This window comes from Haliotis rubra, unplaced genomic scaffold (genome assembly GCF_003918875.1).
Source record: "Haliotis rubra isolate DU_JTF1 unplaced genomic scaffold, ASM391887v1 Scf16, whole genome shotgun sequence".
Classification (NCBI taxonomy): domain Eukaryota; kingdom Metazoa; phylum Mollusca; class Gastropoda; order Lepetellida; family Haliotidae; genus Haliotis; species Haliotis rubra.
Genome location: NW_025765558.1, coordinates 814046 through 836743, shown reverse-complemented (window position 1 = coordinate 836743; position 22698 = coordinate 814046). Strand labels below are relative to the sequence as shown.

Below are 22698 nucleotides of genomic sequence, written 5' to 3'. Positions count from 1 at the left end.
CATGTTAATAACTTCGGATAGCATTGTTAATTCTTAAAGGTCACATGCAACCAAAAAATCAAACATAATTAAAACACAATTATCACTTATTCATGACATATAATATACATTGTTGGTTATGAAAAAACATATAAACAAAATTATATACCAGTGCCTTGAGCATGCACTAGTGCGTGGATATGTTCGCTATATAAATATCCTATATTAATAATAATAATAATAATAATATATTGGAAACAAACTGCCTGTTTAATGCAATATATAACTATACTGAGAGACCATAGCACCTATCCCCATTGTGCAAAAGTGTTAGCATTTCAGGAGATGGGGCATACAATATGGAACAAACTTTGTTGATAACAACTCCATTTATTTCGCGAGTGCGATGTTTCGATACAGATTCTTGTATAGAAACTTTGCACTTGTCATCATCATCATTCGATATTTATATAGCGCACATATCCATGCACTAGTGCATGCTCAAGGCGCTGGTGTTTTTTCCCTCGATCATTGGATGTCAATCTCAACAGCACATCTTATCATAAATCTCAACTCCCTGGGGATCATACAACTCTTGCTGCCACTAGGCGCACCAAGTTATAGCGGCTTTCCCATCCTTACGAGGTACCCATTCACAGCTGGGTGGACTGCAAGTTTACTGCACGTTGCTCTACCCACAACTAGGTGTTTGCACGTATTCATGTGGCCACCATCTGGTCACATACCAACGGATTTGTGGGTTCTGTACTGTACACTAGGGGTTCTGACAACACTGATAGAGTCTGCACACAAAGTTGACTCCAAGGTTTGTACACCCGGTCACAGGTGGGCTCGATCCCGGCACCTCATGCCCGCTGGATCACTAGCCTGGCACCTGAGCCAGCTCGCCCACCACGCCCCCGTACTCACGAACTAAAAGAAGCTGTTATCCATAAAGTTGGTTCAATATTGTTGTTTTGGTCATGTGACCAGGTGCCAGATATACTTCTTCCGTTTAGTGCAGACTATGCACTGAATCATCAAAACACATGTATACTAAGGGTTCAACTATATTGTTATTGTCTTTGAAAGTATGCCTAAGTTTATATAAATATCAACTTACTGCAGAGTGACGTTCTTGACAGCGGCCACCACCTCTACATCCTCACCATCAATGTTGTCTGCAAACCTTAACGTGAAGTGGTCGTCTACGGAGGGCAACTGCAATTCAGTGATATACAATGTGATGTAGAATGCTGATCAAATTTCACACATTCGCACACACATGCATGGATGTAGACACACAGAATTTAAGTTATATTACAGCCATAAGCAGAACATTGGAAGATAGCACCTTCCAGAACATCAATTGTACCTTCCCTAGACTGTTGCTGGAACATCATTTGACCCAAGACTGTTGCCAGAACATCATTTGACCCTAGACTGTTGACAGAACATCATTTGACCCTAGACTGTTGCTGGAACATCATTTGACCCAAGACTGTTGCCAGAACATCATTTGACCCTAGACTGTTGACAGAACATCATTTGACCCTAGACTGTTGACAGAACATCATTTGACCCTAGACTGTTGCTGGAACATCATTTGACCCAAGACTGTTGCTGGAACATCATTTGACCCTAGACTGTTGCCAGAACATCATTTGACCCTAGACTGTTGACAGAACATCATTTGACCCTAGACTGTTGCTGGAACATCATTTGACCCTAGACTGTTGCCAGAACATCATTTGACCCTAGACTGTTGCTGGAACATCATTTGACCCAAGACTGTTGCTGAAACATCTTTTGACCCAAGACTGTTGACAGAACATCATTTGACCCTAGACTGTTGCTGGAACATCATTTGACCCTAGACTGTTGCTGGAACATCATTTGACCCTAGACTGTTGCTGGAACATCATTTGACCTTAGACTGTTGCTGGAACATTATTTGACCTTAGACTGTTGCTGGAACATTATTTGATCCTAGACTTTTGCCAGAACATCACTTAACCCTAGACTGTTGCCAGAACATCACTTAAGCCTAGACTGTTGCCAGAACATCATTTGACCCTAGACTGTAGCTCGTACATCATTTGACCCAAGACTGTTGCCAGAACATCATTTGACCCAAGACTGTTGCCAGAACATCATTTGACCCTAGACTGTTGCTGGAACATCATTTGACCCTAGACTGTTGCTGGAACATCATTTGACCCAAGACTGTTGCCAGAACATCATTTGACCCAAGACTGTTGCCAGAACATCATTTGACCCAAGACTGTTGCTGGAACATCATTTGACCCTAGACTGTTGCCAGAACATCATTTGACCCTAGACTGTTGCTGGAACATCATTTGACCCAAGACTGTTGCTGAAACATCTTTTGACCCAAGACTGTTGACAGAACATCATTTGACCCTAGACTGTTGCTGGAACATCATTTGACCCTAGACTGTTGCTGGAACATCATTTGACCCTAGACTGTTGCTGGAACATCATTTGACCCTAGACTGTTGCTGGAACATCATTTGACCCTAGACTGCTGGAACATCATGACCCTAGACTGTTGCCAGACATCATTTGACCCCTAGACTGTTGCCAGAACATCATTTGACCCTAGACTGTTGCTGGAACATCATTTGACCCTAGACTGTTGCTGGAACATCATTTGACCCTAGACTGTTGCTGGAACATCATTTGACCCTAGACTGTTGCCAGAACATCATTTGACCCTAGACTGTTGCCAGAACATCATTTGACCCTAGACTGTTGCTGGAACATCATTTGACCCTAGACTGTTGCTGGAACATCATTTGACCCTAGACTGTTGCTGGAACATCATTTGACCCAAGACTGTTGCTGAAACATCATTTGACCCTACACTGTTGCTGGAACATCATTTGACCCTAGACTGTTGACAGAACATCATTTGACCCTAGACTGTTGCTGGAACATCATTTGACCCTAGACTGTTGCTGAAACATCATTTGACCCAAGACTGTTGACAGAACATCATTTGACCCTAGACTGTTGCTGGAACATCATTTGACCCAAGACTGTTGCTGGAACATCATTTGACCCTAGACTGTTGCTGGAACATCATTTGACCCTAGACTGTTGACAGAACATCATTTGACCCTAGACTGTTGCTCGAACATCACTTAGACCCTAACTGTTGCCAGAACAACATTTGACCCTAGACTGTTGCTGGAACATCATTTGATCCTAGACTTTTTCTGAAACATCATTTTGACCTTAGACTGTTGCCAGAACATCACTTGACCCTAGACTGTTGCTGGAACATCATTTGAGCCTAGACTGTTGACAGAACATCATTTGACCCTAGACTGTTGCTCGTACATCACTTAACCCTAGACTGTTGACAGAACATTACCTGTAACTACCCTAGACTTTTGCCAGAACATCACTTAAGCCTAGACTGTAGCCAGAACATCATTTGACCCTAGACTGTTGCTCGTACATCACTTAACCCTAGACTGTTGACAGAACATTACCTGTAACTACCCTAGACATTTGCCAGAACATCACTTGAGCCTAGACTGTTGCCAGAACATCATTTGACCCTAGACTGTCGCTCGTACATCACTTAACCCTAGACTGTTGACAGAACATTACCTGTAACTACCCTAGACTTTTGCCAGAACATCACTTGAGCCTAGACTGTTGCCAGAACATCATTTGACCCTAGACTGTTGCCAGACCATCGCTTGACCATAGGCTGTTGCCAGAACATCACTTGTACCTACCCTAGACTGTTGCCAGAACATCACTTGTACCTACCCTAGACTTGCCAGAACATCACTTGTACCTACCCTAGACTGTTGCCTGAGCGGAACTCTCCCTGAAGGGGGGAGGCCGGGGTCGCCAGTGACGTCCTCTAGTACCCCGTCCTCTTTCAGTCCTTCACTTGCATCCCGACTATCAGAATCATGGTCTGGGGAATTGGCCATGTTCAGCCCCGAGTCTAGACTCTGGCTGTGTCGGATGAAGCCCTCCTGTAGACAATGACAAATACCTGATAGTTGCACCAAATAGCATAGTATGAGGTTTTGAGAGTAGTGAGGTAGTGGTTAGAAGCACAGGTTGTTCAACTGTGACAGAAATCGCTTCATGCGATCACAGTTATCTTTATAATATTGCTGTTGTACTGTCATATGTGCCGCCATTCATGTCTAATGCGATGCCAGGTGTCTAGTTTAAAGTCTGGTGTCTTCTTTTGTGTTCTCATTCATGGTATCATGCATGGTGTCTAGATTTATGCATGGTGTCTAGATTTATGCATGGTGTCTAGATTTATGCATGGTGTCTAGATTCATGCATGGTGTCTAGATTCATGCACAGTGTCCTATTTCATGCAAAATGTCAAATCTTATGCAGTATCCATTCCAATATCCAGTGTCCAATATCATGAATCTTGTCTTTTTTCATACATGATGTCCTTTTTCATGCATGGTGTTTCACACACAGTGTCCACTGTCCAGTACTATAAACTATGTCATGCATGTCTCATGTCAATGCATGGTGTCATTCACAGTATATCGTGTGTGGTTTTCATGCAGTGTCCCATATGGTTTATATGTGTGTGAGGTTCTAATTGAACCACCCAACATATATACAACACTTGTCTTCATTGACAACCTCTTCATTACAAGTATGCTATATTTGGAATGACACTTCCTCAGCATTGTGTCTTCATCCATCATTAAAATATATAAAATAAATATACCACAAATTAATTAACTAAACCACATGAATTAATATCGGTTGCTCAGAAAGAGATAAGAAATGATTTCGCAGACAGATGTGCCGAAGTCCACATTTTAGACGTCGACCCATCAGCCTGACACAGACTTACCACACACCAACATATGTTCAATATCCTTCAGTAAACTAAAAATATCCCATCTCCGTCATTGCAATAATCAATGATATCCGTAAAACACATATTACCTTACATGACCACGCCTTCATGAGATGGTGGCTAGTTCGTCAATATCATCTGAACACAGACACACATGACCAAGCATGTGATATGTACATGAGATACAACCGCCAGGATATAGGCAATGCTTAGACAACAGCTGTTCTACAGGTGATATGAACATTTATAACATGGAAATTGACATCCAGTAATGACCTACATTTACCGATCATTTTATCAGTTATATGGTGGTTCTAATAACATTTGTCTTTTTTTAATGAAATACCTAGCATAATGAATTTACTGGGAATGGTTTCATTACCCGTTTGTTTAACTTGGTCTGGGATGAGATCACATTTATTACCTGGGTAATCTGCCCTTATTACCCGACCCCACCCAAGTACTGAGAATAGGTTTAAAATTAGATGGAAAAGGTCATGACTAGGAATTGTTTTACCCAAGTCATGGCAAAAACTATTTTGTATTAGCAATATTTCAGAAATATGACAGTGGAGGGGACCAGAAATGAGCTTCGCACATTGTACCTATGTGGGGAATCAAAACCTGTGTCTTAGTGTGATGCACAAAAACTTTAACCACTGGACCACACCACACCCTCAAAACTATTTAGGTGCATGTTATGAATATATTTCATCTGATGTTACACCAAATCTGACTGTTATATCTTTACTGAAACATGTAAACTTCAGAAGGAAATACGGACATGTAGTGAGTGAGTATGTTTTTACACCACCTTTAGCAATATTCCAGCAATATCACGGCAGGGGACACCAGAAATGGGCTTCACACATTGTACCAATGGGGGGAATCAAACCCAGGTCTTCAGCGTGTCGATCGAGCGCTTTAACAACTAGGCTACCCCACCGCCCCATTAGGGACTTGTGGCGTAAGTATTGTATATAGTTATTGTTGCTATCAAACAATACTTCACATGACGAAATAGCAAGTCTGGTTAGTCTTATGGGTACCCCAGTCCTACCCAGGCCCCACCCTACCCAAAATACCCACCCCAGCCTATTTCAAACTCTGTTCCTATCATTCACGTTATAAATGATGTTTTCCCTGCTTCAAATCTACATCAATATGAGTGAGTTTAGGTTTATGTCGCTTTTAGCAATATTCCAGCAATATCATGGCGGGGGACACCAGAAATGGGCTTCATACATTGTACCCATGTGGAGGACTCGAACCCGGGTCTACAGCGTGAGGAGCAAATGTTTCAACCACTAGGCTACCCCACCGCTCCTACATCATGGACAACAGAACCCTGCTTACATTGTAACCCCAGTCTTATCTCTGAGAAAGGACACAAAGATTAGACTAATTCACATATTGTTCTCATGCCAAGAATGTCATCATAAAACTTAAACGATAGCATCACCAAAGATATTCTTCAATTTGAAATTAACAGATAAAATAAAAAACTTTATTAAGCTTACATTTTTCACTATACTCTTTTTCTTCACTGCCTTTTTCCTTTTTAACCTCCTTTCAATATCACCGGGGGATCTTGATCTGAAATTAAATTGCAACACATAATCTTGGGTAAGACACTGACAAGGTAAATATAGCCAGAATCTATCAGTAAGTATATACACGCTGTCCTCAGATGGCATGGATTCAGGAAAAGGTTTACATCCACACCTTGTATAAAGAAACATTTGTGTATCAACTCCAAACAACAAAGTGTAAAACAAGAGGCACGAAAATAGATATATAACAAAAATGTCATTTGACCCAGACAATTTCCTTCATAAAAATCTTGATAACTCTTTTGGGGGCCATTAAACATGTCAAGATACACTGGACTGAAACCACACAAGTTCGAATTTTTAATTAAGGTAAGAATTTTACAGAAAACATTCAATCCATTTAAGAACGAATTGAATCAAATGACATTTGAGCCGATATTAGCATCAACAAATATACCTTTATTACAGAGAGAGTAATTGTTCTCACTGTAATAAAATTGTTCATCCATATATGGTTATCCTTCCTCCAACTTCTAAATGTCTCTTGAAAAAGTTAAAAATATACCTGTTCTTAATATACATATTCAACTGCAGCCCCAACCATGTATAACAAGTCAATATTGATTGCAGACAGTTTCTGATCTGTCAGTGGTAAATTTTTAACTAAGTGATACATGATCCAACATCACAGTTTTGTACACCAGTCTTACTGTCTCAAATCTCAACTTTACAATAGGCCTTTGAACACTACAGCTTTAATCACAGCTTGGGATAATCCTTTTCCTCCTTAAGAGGATGCCCAAGCCTTGAGCAGGATGTTATACAAGCATGGGGGTGTTATCTACAGTACTGAGCATCCCTCCAGCAGGAACTTGCTATTGTAGTGATACATGAGATGTTGACATAACTGTACCACAGTGTACACTCCTTGATGGGGAGGCTGGGCCATTAATGGATGCTTACTGATCCTAATTAGGGAGGTGACAGAGATAATCTACCTCAAGGATTAATCTGTAATGAGGGGAAAAATACCCAAACATTCCATAAAACTTGAAATTGTCCTGTAAACAGTTGTATAAGTAAACAAAGAGAAATCATCCTACATTCAATTGGAAACAGTTTTCATTGCTGTGATCAACACACCTCAATAATCAGTAGTTTGGACTCATACCAGATGAAGCAGTCATATAATATTACATTTTTCCTTGTCAGAGGGCTGTGCAAGCATTTGACACAGAGGCTGGTTGGCTGTTTAACTCCGCACTCAGCAATATTTCAGCTACATAGCATGGGTAATAATTGAGTCTGGACCAGACAATCCAGAGATCAACAGCATGAGCATTGAATCTATGTAATTGGGATACGATGACATGTGTCAAGTAAATCACTGACCCTGACCACCCGATTGATCTTCAGTAACCCATTCTTTCGTAAGAGGCAACTAACAGGATCGGGTGGTCAGGCTCGCTGACTTGGTTGACACATGTCATCGGTTCCCAACTGCTCAGATAGATGCTCATGCTGTTGATCACTGGATTGTCTGGTCCAGACTCAATTATCTACAGACCGCTGCCATATAGCTGGAATATTGCTGAGTGCGGCATAAAACTAAACTCACTCACTACTCACTGAGTTAGGAAATTGACACTGTTAGCAATGTTTCAGCGATATCATAACAGGGGATGCCATATATGGACATCACACATTGTACCCATGACTGGATTTGAACCTTCAGTGATGAGTTAACAGTTTAACCAGTAGGCTACCCTACCGTCCCTACATACACAATAATGTCATCATAATCAAATCTCATTTCGTAATACATTGCTGAAATTGTTCTCTTGTCATTCATTTCAAGTTAAAGATGATCATTTATTTTTAGAGTGTTTCAATATGTTTGTGTGTCAGTAGAAATACCTTTTCCCCTTCTCACTGTTCTTGATGTAGATACCATCTACAGTATCCTCCTCCCCCTCAGACTCCTCCCCAGCCTCACTGTTGCTATGGTTACCAGACTCGGGGGATGAGATGTGGGATAAAATGGGTTTACCTGAAAAAAATAAACAGACATCTTTAATGAACACAGTTTGACACAGTTTATTGCAATATCCAACCAACATCATAGGAAATACGTGGGATGCATAACATCATCTTACACATCTAACCCACTAACCCAATGGGAACCGAACCCAAGACTACGGCGTGATAAGCAAACACTATAATATCTAACCACTTGGCTAACAAACCTCTTTCCCAAATACAGGAAATACGTTTCTCAGTGTGGTTCAGAATAAATATCCAACCAACATCATCAAGCAGAACACATAACATGAGTCTGACCCATCTAGCCCACTTGGAAACCAAACTCAAGACTACGGCGTGATAAGCAAACACTATGATATCTAACCACTCAACTAACAAACCTTCTCAAATACAGGAAATACGTTTCTCAGTGTGGTTCAGAATAAATATCCAACCAACATCATCAAGCAGAACACATAACATGAGTCTGACCCATCTAGCCCACTTGGAAACCAAACTCAAGACTACGGCGTGATAAGCAAACACTATAATATCTAACCACTCAACTAACAAACCTCTTTCCCAAATACAGGAAGTACCTTTCTGAGTGTGGTTCAGAATAAAAGTGAACTGTTATTGATTAAAAGTACATATGTATCATGTAAATTCACAGAGAAATATTTTCATAATGACATTATGAAAACAGACACACCCAAGAGATGTGATTCAACAATACTCTATTTAAGTCCTTGTAATGGACAGCAATCACACCTTGCAACAGGTGCTGACAACATTATGTATTACTGACAACTGAATGAACCTAATAAACCACTCAGGTATGCAAACAGTAGCAAAAGCATTGGTGGATGCCATTGGCTAATGATATTGTCACTACACACTCATCAACCTGAAAACCATGAAAATTTATGGATGCCAATGTCTGTAATATTCTATGAATGCCATCCAAAGACTTTCAGGAAATATGATGGTTCTGTAGACCAGTGGTGCTTTGGAATCACAGACTGTGATGTAACAGTGAGTCACGATGATGTATCACCATAACAATGTTATGTCATAACATCAACAATGACTTATGGATATAGCTGATTGAGTGAGTGAGTAAGAGCAATATTCCAGCAATATCACGGCGGGAAACACCAGAAATGGGCTTCATGCATTGAACCCATGTGGGGAATCAAACCCAGGTCTTCAGTGGAAAGTAGCGCAATATTCCAGCAACACTTTATCCACTTCAGTAGGTTTATCCACTGCAGCCCTTACAGCAATTAAATTCCGCAATTTACTATATCACACCTAAATTAGAAGACAAATTTGGATTTGACAAGAATTATTGCCACGATTCTACCAAGTAATACACAAATGCATTTGAATATATTCTAGCGACTGAAATCTGTACAAAGTTGATTGATGTATTCTAAATGATACATCCAACTTTGTGGCACTACTTGTGAAGATAGAATTCATTATGTATGTCCAAATTAGGTACATTATCAGAAATAATGGTTTATCATTCAGATAGATACTGTTTTAGGGCAGTAATAATTTATATGGAAATGTTGAAAATCAGTATATGAAAACTAGGAAGTGATTCAATCAGAGCACCATTACTTCTGGCGGTATGGCATATCAAATGAAATAGTTATGGTATACATGTATAACAATATATATCTTACAATGTTTAATATTGCACTGTTAGTGATCATTATCAAATGGCAGCTTACAAGTTATCACATATGTAAAATCTGTTCCAGAGTATTATATTTTTAAGATAAGCCATTGGCTAGTTTGTCCATTTATTCTGAAATTTAAAAAATAATAATTGATATATAAAAAAAAAACCACTTACGTCTTTTGGGAGCATCAAGAACAAGATGACCTGCAAACTCTGGCTTTTTATGAATGTCAAGGTCACACTGTCGACACAGCAACAGCGGCCGGTCTCGGTTTTCTTCCGTACACTGGGGATGATGACACACCTACAATAGACAAACACTCAGATAAGTCCTGTAGCTAAATCTAAAGTAGATCTATACTGGATCATCCCATGTTGGACAGCTCACATGCCTGTATTAAGAAAAAAAGAAATATCACTGAAATTAAAATGTGTGTAACAAAAGAGTCATAATTAAAAGAAATAAATGGCAGATTTATAATTAGTTAAAAAATGAGGTGGTATGTTTATTACACTAAATCATTATTTAGAAATTATTATGTTTTATTTTTGGTACAAGTGGTAGTGATTTAAACAGTACTACCCTTATGTGTATCACTTCTTAATTCCATTTAAAGATTCCATGAACTTGTTCAGTGAAATGGCAGACAGACAGACAGACAGGTTTTATTCAGTAATGTAGGCACAGTGGCCCATAGTACAGTTGAATTTTCATTTTAACAAATATTGGTCACGTGACACGAAATTATGGTTTTACATGTGATTTAAGGATGGACATCAAATGTTTTATGAAAATGGCAGCTGATTTAATAGTGTCATCGTTATTAGAATTAAGTATTTTATATATCGTTTGTGGGGCATCATTAAAGCATTTTAGATACTTCTTTCTGCCAGCAGAGAATGCCTCACAGTCTAATAATAAGTGGCGTTAGGTCTTCAGTTTACCAGAAGAACAATGAGAACATGATAAATCTTCAATGTATTTTTATCTTTTTTCTATAGCTGTATTTTTTAAGGCATGTAGAGATTCTAAATTTACAAAATTTCTTAAAAGGGACTTATCATTAAGGACCCTAATATATTTTTCACCATAACAATGTTATGTTAGAAAACTTCGATAACATCAACAATGATATATCTTTTATGGAAAGTAGCAAAAACATGAGTGACCAACATCTTACTTAAACCAAACATAAAGAAAACCGGCAGTGAATAACACATTTCGGACACCAGAAGCAATATTCCAGCAGGGATAATAATAATTGATAGCTTTGATAGGGAATTAGCGACAGGCCATAAGTTTAAATGGATAGCTTCATGCAATATGAACCCTGTATGCCAGAATGGAATCAAACCTACAGTAAGTCTTTTAGTGGGGCACATTTTCTATAGCTTGAAATAGTTTATCAACAGATCCAGGTTTTTTAGTGTCAAAAAGTAAGCAAGCTGCAGCCCTTAAACAGCAAAAATAAATTCCTTCTTAGCTTTGCTATTTAGATCCATGGACCAATTTAATCCTGGAAAATAGAAGACCAAATATTTGGAAACAACATTTGATACTTTGCCCAAATTTTTCATTGCCACTATTCTACAACTATGTTAGATATATTCAACTCTAATGTGTCACAAATTTGAATATATTCTAGCAACTGAAATCTGTATCATCTGCAAAGTTGATTTGGGGGATGTATTCCATAAATGATAGAATTAGTTCATGTGGCAACTTTGTGCATTAATAAAAGAAGATGAAAGAGTAATGGGCTTATTACACAGCTATTTGTGAAGAACCAGATAGAATTCATTATATGTCCAAATTAGGTATGTTATCAGAAATAATGGTTTATCATTCAGATAGATACTGTTTTAGGGCAGTAAAGCACAATTTATATGGAAATGTTGAAAAATCAGTATATGAAAAATTATCAGGAAATGGATCTAATTCAATCAGAGCACCATTACTTCTGGCGGCATATGCGCATATCAAATGAAATAGTTACGGTATACATGTATAACAATATATATCTTACCAATGTTTAATATTGCACTGTTAGTGATCATTATCAAATGGCAGCTTACACTATTATCACATATTTAAAAATCTGTTCCAGAGCATTATATTTTTAAGATAAGCCATTGGCTAGTTTTTCCATTTATTCTGAATTTTTTAAAATCTTCGGTTGATATATAAAAACAACACTTACGTCTTTTGGGACAGCATCAAGAACAAGATGACCCTGATTTAACTCTGGCTTTTTATGAATGTCAAGGTCACACTGTTGACACAGCAACAGTGGCCGGTCTCGGTTTTCTTCCGTACACTGGGGATGATGACACACCTACAATAAACCAACACTCAGATAAGTCATACAGCTAAATCTAAAGTAGATCTATACCGGATCATCCCATGTTGGACAGCTCACATGCCTGTATTAAGAAAAAAAGAAATATCACTGAAATTAAAATGTGTGTAACAAAAGAGTCATAATTAATAGAAATAAATGGCAGATTTATAATGAGGTGGTATGTTTTTTACACTATAGCTAAATCATTTTTCAGAAATTATTATGTTTTATTTTGGGTACAAGTGGTAGTGATTTAAACAGTACTACCCTTATGTGTATCACTTCTAAATTCCATTTAAAGATTCCATGAACTTGTTCAGTGAAATGGTGGTCACTACTGAGGCAGGGATGGAACTCCTTAATCAATTCATTATTACTTTAAGAAATTTATTCATATGCAATGGGTCCCATAGATAACTTAAGTTGGTTGTTTTGTTGCTTACCGCTGCACTTAGCAATATTCTATATGCTGGTAGTCTGTAAATAATTGAGACTGGACCAGACAATCCAGTGGTCAACAGCATGAGCATCGATCTACACAACTGGGATACAATGACATGTATCAACCAGGTCAGCAAGCCTGACCACCCGATCCCATTAGTCGCCTCTTACGACAAGCATGGGTTGCTACGGACCCGTTAAATTCTAGCACCGCACCGTGTGATACTCGAGAAATTCTAGCACGACACTGTATGATACTCGATTCTGATTGGCTGAGAGCTCGTTTTTTAAATAACATTTAGCTGTCTTAAATCAATGATAAAGGGCCTCAAAATTGAAAACAGAGTATCTTTATCTTCTAATTCTTACCCGGACCCATAGATACAGACAGTTATTAAGCTACTGAGGAAGACTGTGGTATAATGTTGTACACAGGTTAGAAATATTTATCATCATGGGACGTACTTTCATTTGAGGTAAAATACAAACACTGTATAAAATATAATAATAATCACATCAGTATCAATACAACTGGATTATTTTTATTAGTATTATTGTTATGTAAATATTACCGATATGAATAGTGAGTGAGTGAGTGAGTTTAGTTTTACGCCGCTTTTAGCAATATTCCAGCAATATCACGGCGGGGGACACCAGAAATGGGCTTAACACATTGTGCCCATGTGGGGAATCGAACCCGGGTCTTCGGCGTGACGAGCCAACGCTTTAACCACTAGGCTACCCCACCGCCCCCCGATATGAATCAGTGATGATATCTGATCGTATCCCATGCCACAGATAAACGAGGAATGATAACATTTGACATAAACAACGAATATAATGTACAACTACAGCCATTGAAGGGCAGTACTGGGGTACTAGTATATGATACAGAACTTCACCATATATGTTAACAAAAAAGTTACAAAACCTTGGCATCAACGTAAAATCTTGACTGTACGGCATTTTGTCTCTTCAGCTGTCTTATACTAGGCATAGTGAGGTATCCACAGCAGGAAGTGACAGCTATCAAGGGCAGTGATCATTGTTTATCTTAATCTACTGTGAGATTCTGGTCAAGCTGAACAAAGGGAGACAACTCATACTGACAAAGTCCGCGGCTTGGACTTATCCAGTTATGTCACTGTGCTCGTTTATCTCTGTCACAGATATGTGTGAGATGGTATGTGTGATCATACATCTCTCTTGCATAAATCAAGGGCATTTACTGTGGCTCGCTCTATCCCATTACTTGTCAGTCCATGGCTCATACAAAAAATATGATCCTACAAATTTAAGGCCTATAGAAGGGATTGATCTCCTTTTTCATACTTTCAAGTGTCCCCCATCATTATATTACTGGAATATTTGCTCAGAGAGCCATAAAACTCACTCATCCTCATCCGATCGACCCACTCACCCATCGACCCACTCACTCACCCACCAACGCACTCACTCACCAACCCTCTCATTCACAGACCCAAATTTCACTCTCACTCACTCACCCACCCACCCACCTATCTGCCTACCAACCCACTCACTCACCTACTCACTCACCCACTCATTCATAGACCCAAAATCTCACTCACTAACTCACTCACCCATCCACCCACCACCAGTACCTCTTTCAGTACTCAGTTAAAACTGCACTCTCAACAACTTTTAAACTAATCAATTTCACCATCTAAGCATCTGCCAACTCAAGCCTTATCCCTGGAATCAATTTCACAATAACCATACCCACTACCCCCTGATACCGAGACCTGGAGCTAATGACACGGTCTGGACCCCTCCCTGTCCCCGACTGACAGACAAATGATGGGGGAGCCTTCATCTCTATAACACACTTCTGTATCCAGATACTGAGTGTTGTAACAGGATATATCTACACCTAACAACTACATTGTTTATTAACAGATATATTTCTTTTTGATGGCATATATTTCCCACAATGCCTCAGTAAGCTGGCCAGGTTAACGCCACAGAAATCGGATAGCCTTATAAACGCGACCTATTATACTAGTGAATTACCCATTGAATGGAGGGGGGAACACAAGCACCTGTAGACTAACGTATTCAAGTCTGTGAAATCTTATATTTTATGACACATTTATCGCCTCTGAAAAAATATATTCTTGAAACTATTGAACAGAGCTGGCGAGATTTGTATTTTTTGGTAATGTGTATTTGTTTTGTTGTGGATTCATTTAAAAATACAAACGTACATGTATTCCTAGTAATATGACCATGTAATGAGAGTATATTGTTCAGTTCAGGGATTATAGGTACACAAGATTTCATGTATTAATGTCACACTGAAAGTGTGAGGGCTTTTTCAAATATTTTTTTTGAACAGCATATTGAGGCCACAGTACATTTTTATAATCCCAAAGTACCTTCAGGCAACAATTTCTTTCTTTCTGAGTAAATTACATGGAGATTTACTGTCTTTACAATTCCTACTCAAACTTAATTGGCAGAAATACTGCTGATGTGACCTACTCTAAACTTGCTACAAAAGCTGCTATGCTTACTAAACTTGCCGTGGAAAGGCTTACTATGCTTGTCGTGAAGAGGCTTAAGCTTGTCGTGAAGATGCTTGTCGAAAGAGGCGACTAACGGGATCGGGTGGTCAGGCTCGCTGACTTGGTTGACACATGTCATTGGTTCCCAATTGCGCAGATCGATGCTCATGCTGTTGATCACTGGATTATCTGGTCCAGACTCGATTATTTACAGACCGCCGCCATATAGCTGGAATATTGTTGAGTGCGGCGTAAAACTAAACTCACTCACTTCAACAGATCCGCACAGAGACCGACAGCAACAGCTACAAAAAAGGGAATCAACCACATCTGTGTGTGATACATCTGACACTTCAACCACTAGGCTACCACAGCACATTCAGTCACAGAAACATGTTACACCTAAACACCTCTTCTCAGAAGCCTATCCCTCCAAGACTTTGAGATGCGCCACTGAACACCTTTGAGTTGGATACCAAGCACCATAGAAACCATTATTATTTCTATTGTTATATTATTATTACTATACCAAATCCTCTGTAGTGATACCCCTTTTTGAAACACACATGGATCTTAACACTTGTACAAGAAGAACATGTTTTCCTGCCCAACTGTATGTACATGCACCTACTATCATTTCAAACAGGTCACTTTCAACATGATCCTTAAAAATAACAGCAAAAAACAAACTTCCAATTTCAATTTCCAATATGACTCTAAACAGAAAAAAGCCTTCTGATATTCAATAACTTCTGTTTACAATATTAAATTTATTAATTAAACATAAAAATTCAATTTCCTTAGTCGACACAACTGAATTCTGTCAATATTGGCTCAGTCACTGTATAGATGTAACAAGCTGCAGTTCACTTCCAAACGATGAAAAGATGATGGAGGGGCCTCACAATGTCCGAGGGTTGGATGTCAACAATGGTCTGTAAGCAAGATCTTGTGGCCTATTCAGACCCATAATCCCTGTGATGCTGCGGGGATTTGCCTACAAACTGTCAGCGCCAAGGGCCGTTACTGGAACACCTTGTGTTGACACTATCAACCAACTTCACAAACAATTGTGAACTGCCGGCTTGTGTTAGTCTACGTGAAGCTCCTAGAGGAATATGAGTGCAGACATTGAATATACTTTCTTCAAGACGAAGAATGCAAACAACTTCAGATGAAAAGCAAAGAGACCTTTAAAGTGTTTCATATTAGAAAGTTAAAATGCTGCATTCAACTGCGTGGTCAGTGAAGGTTTCTAATCAGGGCTCATCGTGTATGATTCTACTTCAGGAATCAACACGTCCTCATGGTATCAGTGAGTGAGTGAGTGAGTGAGTGAGTGAGTGAGTGAGTGAGTGAGTGAGTGAGTGAGTGAGTGAGTGAGTGAGTGAGTGAGTGAGTGAGTGAGTGAGTGAGTGAGTGAGTGAGTGAGTGAGTGAGTGAGTGAGTGAGTGAGTGAGTGAGTGAGTGAGTGAGCTAGCGAGTGCCCCTTTAAGCAATATTCCAGCAATATCACGACGGGAACACCAGAAATGGGCTTCACATATTTAAAATAAACATTTCAATGAGGCCTTTTCATGAACTAGGTCAATTTTTAAACAGCTAACTGACAATAAACATTTCAATGAACACTTTCCATGAAGTAGGTCATTTCTTAAATAGTTGATAGAAACTAAACATTTGAATGAAACTGTTTCATGAACTAGGCAATGTCTTAAATAGTTAATTGAAAACAGACATTTCAATGAAGCTGTTTCATGAACTAGGTAATTTTTTAAATAGTTAATTGAAAATAAACATTTCAATGAAGCTGTTACCATAGTGTCATGCAATACAAACAACCATGTTTAGATCTTACATTTAAAAACCCATAAAACGCACCAGAGCTGAATGAATTCAAATGTGAGCACAATCCATTATCATCTGAGCACAATATGAATGCTTCTAAGCTGAGGTGTAAGAGGAGGACACGATAATGACACAATTATTCCACCCTATTTCTGAACACTGAGAATAAAAAATTTTGTAACAATATAAATGCTAAAATTAGTTTGGTTTAATGCTGCTGTTTCAGATATATTACATCATGTTAGCTTGACATGGAAGGCAAGCCAGGCTTAATGTGATGCAAGTGTTAGATGTTTTTCACCCCGGTGAAACCATGTGAACATTTAGAGTGAGATTGGGTTTACACCAGTTTTAGCAATATTCCAGCAATATCATGTCTAGGGGGCACCAGAAATGGGCTTCACACATTGTACCCATGTGGGGAATCGAACCCGGGTCTTCGGCGTGATGAGCAAACACTTCAACCACTAGGCTACCCCACCACCCCTGAACTGTAATGAGATATTATACAAATAATTATTCACACATAGTTTCGATATTGATAGTACAGCTATGAACATAAATCTGTCGAGGGTGGGGTGTTAGGCTGGGTGGGATCAGGTCAGATTGGGCTGCCCACAGAGCTGGTCACGACTAACACCATTTTAATATCCTTAATATCAGGTCAATTACAATAATCATGACAGTTTGGTATTTTCAGACACATATAACACAAAACAAACAGTGATTTTATGGTCATGTCACAACAACGGCACTTCTTATGATTCATAGATCATGACCAGTAGCTGTGGAGGAAATAAGATTATTTTCAGATACATACCACCACAAAAAATGTTGACTTTATTGCTCATGCCAAACAGGACACCCTTTATGATTTATAGATCACGAGTGGTAGATGGGGAGGAGAACAGAATGGCCATTACATCAGCAGGGGAGCGTGGGGATCCCTGTACAGAATTGTCTCCAGCATCCCATGCCTGTTGTTATTGTATTGTTATCACCACACCCAATGTTCCAGCAATAGTTTAAATATAATACACCAGTCTGCAAAAAAGTCAACTTGACCAGCAAGTGGTCGACATTTCTTCCTTAAGTGGCATTTAGAAGCTGGTATGATGAAGTGGAACACGTTTTCTGGATAGACAACTTCTTTGTTGCAGTAGCAGTTGCGACATTTCAGGGTAGATCCTAATTTGCTTGATAACGGTGTTAGGATCTACACCGAAACGTCGCAACTACTACTGCAACAAAGAATTTGTCTATCCAGAAAAAGTGTTCCACTTCAAGTGGTCGACATAATGAGCTTATATCTACGCAAATGAGATATGATCAAAAGGTCCAAACAAGTCAGAAAGGTCTGAAACATTCATCTTCGACCTGTGGACAATTGTCTAAATCGCAGCAATTCCTTTAAGGAGCATTTAGAAGCTAGTATGATGAAGAGGAACAATGTTTTATGGACAGACAACTTCTATATTGCAATAAATGCAACGTTTCGGTGTAGATGTTAAAACCATCACTTGTTTGATAACAGTGTTGGCAGGGCTCCAGATAATTTTTCAACATCAGGAGTACGTACTCCTTATTTTTTCAATACAGGAGTACCTGAAAACCTTAAGAGTACATTTAGAGTACTGAATGGAATTTAATGGCGTATCAGTAATCTTGTGTTTCGTTTCATATATGCACCACAACATTGCTACTCTTGTGTAAACAGGTCAATAAACAATAAAACAATAATTTTTCAGATAAATACGTCTGTAAATGATTCTAAGACCGAACACCATTGCTGTGGTGCGTATCTGCTACGTTTTCTAAATGATTTCCTACCGTATCGTGCATATTTTTTATCCGTACATACGCCGATACGGCCCTTATCTGGAGCCCTGGTGTTATCATCTACACCAAACATCACAGCTATTGCAATAAAGAAGCTGTCTATCCATAAAAGTGTTCCTCTAAATCACAGCTAGTTTCAACCATACAGTGACCAGTCCACCTGTGCCCCAGCTCTAGTAGTTGAAGTGCTCCTCTTGTCCAGTTAATAAATGCCCAGTTCAATATGTGTCGTCCATGGGAATGATAAAGAACATAAAGGTGTGACCTACTGACCATGTACTAGCACAGTGATGTTGACACTTGATGTCTATGTCAACAACGTTCTCCTAACAACTTCTAACATATGTGACTTAAGACAGGACCTTGTCTGGCACCTCCTAGTCTGTCAATACAATAGTTTCCATATGGACAGCAGTCTCGTAGTAGCCGAAGATGTTACTCAGGTTACTGTGGTATTTCCTACTGGTTACTGGGGGTTGTCACAATTCTTCATTTTAACCACACTTCATGAACTTTAACCTGACTTGCTCCTGATCATAGGCCAAGCCATATACTGTTTCATGTCAAATATTGGGCTCGATATCTATTTCAATCAGTAATATTTCTGTGAAAAGACTTGTGTAATAACCCAGCACAATATGATTTTGTCTGTCCTGTCCTGAGTGTGTGAGTTAGTACAGATACTAAAAAATGTTTCTGTAATATTACAATTTGTCAGCTTGAGTAAGTGAGTGAGTGAGTTTAGTTTTACACTGCACTCAGCAATATTCCAGCTATATGGCGGAGGTCTGTAAATAATCAAGTGTGGACCAGACAATCCAGTGATCAACAGCATGAGCATCTATCTGCGCAATTGGGAAGCGATGACATGTGTCAACCAAGTCAGCAAGCCTGACCACCCGATCCCGTTAGTCGCCTCTTACGATAAGCATCATAGGGTTACTGAAGATCAATTCTAACACGGATCTTCACGGGTATTGTCAGCTTGATGTGTGAGGAGAGCTCAAAGTGAAACTTGACCTTACTATTTGTTGCTATGTACCATGACACCAATATCATGATATTATTTCACCATCGCAGGCTCTATCATTACCATACAAGACTACATATGTTGAATGCAACACACCAAGTTACATCTAAACATGGAGATCAAACCTTAACAATTGTCCTGTCACCCAAAGGAAACATGGACCCATGTATTCCAGTCCAACACAAGCAGCTCACCTGGTAAAATCCACTTTTGTGGAATATGTTGATTTGGCCCATGTTGCCTTTAGAGACCATTGACCCAACACACATTATTCTTCATATATAGCAAGTTCACAACCACAAATATATAGTGTATTTCAATATTCTGATATGCTTTAAACGTTCTTTAAACTGAAACATATTCTTACTTGGAAATTTCACCTGAATTTACGTATTTTTGCAATGTTTAAAATTACACAGAAAATTTATATAATGTTGTCCCAAATACAACAAATCATTGAAATACCAATTTTCAAGTTACTTTTGGAAACAAACCATGATTTTGCACTATATCCTAATGCAATGCTTGTCATGCTCCATGTGTTGGCCTTCAAGCATAAATAATATTTCCCACAATGCACCTCATACCTGAAACTAATGTACAGAGAGAAACGTATCAGCACAAATGTTCCTACATTCTTTTCCAGGTTTCAAATTATGCTTTGTACTGCGCTGTGGGTGATAATCAAGGAAATGGATAAAGAACACTTGTCCTTTCATGTTCCCTTATTTGTTTTCATCAGTATATACATACAATGTCATCATGATGTCAACTCTGAATTGATTCAGTATGTGTTCGTTTTATTACAATATGACCTAATTACAGCATGGCTTATATGAATATGAAACACAATTTATTGGCAGCAGCATTGGAGTGGAACAAATTATCCTTTTCATGGTTCCATGGTTTTCATTACAATATTCACCGTGAATATTACAAACAGAATATGTATTTATTTTCCAACATTTTCCAAATCCATCTTTAGTTCTTGGAGGCAAATGATGTTTGTCAGAACATATGCTTTGTTTAAATCAGCAAATGATGATAATTTTTGTTATCTTTGGATACACAAGGGTTTTCAGTTGTTGAAATGGAATTTGAAGAAAAAAACGACCAGAAAATAATCCTAAAACACAAGAGTGAGCAGTATTTTCTTTGTTTATTGACCTGTCAAGATCTGGCTTAGAATTGGTCTTGAGTAACCCATGCTTGTCATAGAGGCGACTATACAAGACTCACTAACATGGTTCATGGTTCATTCATGTCGCTGTATCCCAACTGTGAGGATCAATGCATAAATAATGTTGATCACTGGATTATCTGGTCCAGGTTCAATTATTTTCAGGCCGCTGTTATACAGTTGGAACATTGCTAAGTGTGACATTAAACAACAAACAAACATGCTTGCTTAAAAAGTGAGTACATACTAATACTTCACTGATTGGAATTTATTGTTATGAAAACCTGGTGAAATAAGAATTTCAGAAAATTTTTTAAAAAAAAGCTACACTGATATCTGTGCAAATGTGATGGATGTTGGGTAGCCTAGTGGTTAAAGTGTTCGCTCATCACGCTGTAGACCAGGTTCGATTCCCCACATGGGTACAATGTGTGAAGCCCATTTCTGATATCCCCACCATGATATTGCTGGAATATAAACAGTGAAAAACCAAACTCACTTATTCACTCACACTCCTGTTACATATCCCTGCCCCCATTTGGTGGCAGCGAGGGGATGAATAACTTAATTCAATTATGAGCAACAAACCTCCCACTGGTTCAATACTTTCCTACGTACAACACTGTACAGGGACATGGTATAATAATCCCAGCCCTGGGGACAAGAATCTACCTGTACATACACCCCAGCAGTCCAGGTGGACAGGCTACAACAAAATCTTCCTTCATGATCTCTTCCATCACTTAACAACCCATGTTTCATACATGCAATAAATTTGGACCCTATGAAAACAAGCAGATACACATACAATATTATGTAAACAAAAGGTTATTTAATTTTTTAGAGATGATTTATCATGGTGTGAATCTTGTACATGTAACATATTCCATTTTGATAACATCACAGCTCCCGGCAATCATAAACACCGGCAATCATAAACACCTGCAAGATAAGTCTTAAATGCAATCTCTCCAGGTAAGAGTGTGAAGGCAATATCATAGAAGTTACACTGTGAAGTTTCTGAGACCAGAAACATTGAGCATCCATTTCATATTGCTAATTTGTGACAAGTTACTTCTGTAGTGAGTGAGTGAGTGAGTGAGTGAGTGAGTGAGTGAGTGAGTGAGTGAGTGAGTGAGTGAGTGAGTGAGTGAGTGAGTGAGTGAGTGAGTGAGTGAGTGAGTGTTGAAGTTAAATTACATGAATAACACCATGTCCTGTTAATGAAGATTTGAGACACACACACTTTTTATACATTGCATGTTCTCAATTGTTTTTCAAACTCACAAACCACTTCCATGTGTCCATCCAATGGTTTCACAAAAGTGACGAAAATCAAGTTCACTTTCATCATCAAC

At 38.8% G+C, this 22698-nt stretch overlaps 2 protein-coding genes across 3 annotated transcripts in view; both read right to left on the bottom strand.

Moving 5' to 3' along the window:
- The window catches only part of LOC124271360 (pleckstrin homology domain-containing family G member 5-like), an 88713-nt gene extending 78278 nt beyond the window's left edge, over positions 1-10435 (bottom strand). For both annotated transcript variants that reach the window (XM_046706457.1, XM_046706458.1), the window contains exons 1-5: positions 10310-10435; positions 8338-8470; positions 6388-6463; positions 3819-4001; positions 1103-1200 (exon numbers count right to left, since the gene is read on the bottom strand). In XM_046706457.1, the coding sequence (XP_046562413.1) occupies positions 1103-1200; positions 3819-3956 (236 nt within the window). In that variant the 5' untranslated portion in view covers positions 3957-4001; positions 6388-6463; positions 8338-8470; positions 10310-10435. The remainder of the gene's footprint in view (positions 1-1102; positions 1201-3818; positions 4002-6387; positions 6464-8337; positions 8471-10309) is intronic.
- Positions 3971-22698, bottom strand: part of LOC124271315 — a 31067-nt gene continuing 12339 nt past the window's right edge. The window contains exons 3-7 of the mRNA XM_046706411.1: positions 12337-12471; positions 10310-10439; positions 8338-8470; positions 6388-6463; positions 3971-4021 (exon numbers count right to left, since the gene is read on the bottom strand). Coding sequence (XP_046562367.1) covers positions 3971-4021; positions 6388-6463; positions 8338-8470; positions 10310-10439; positions 12337-12471 — 525 coding nt within the window. The remainder of the gene's footprint in view (positions 4022-6387; positions 6464-8337; positions 8471-10309; positions 10440-12336; positions 12472-22698) is intronic.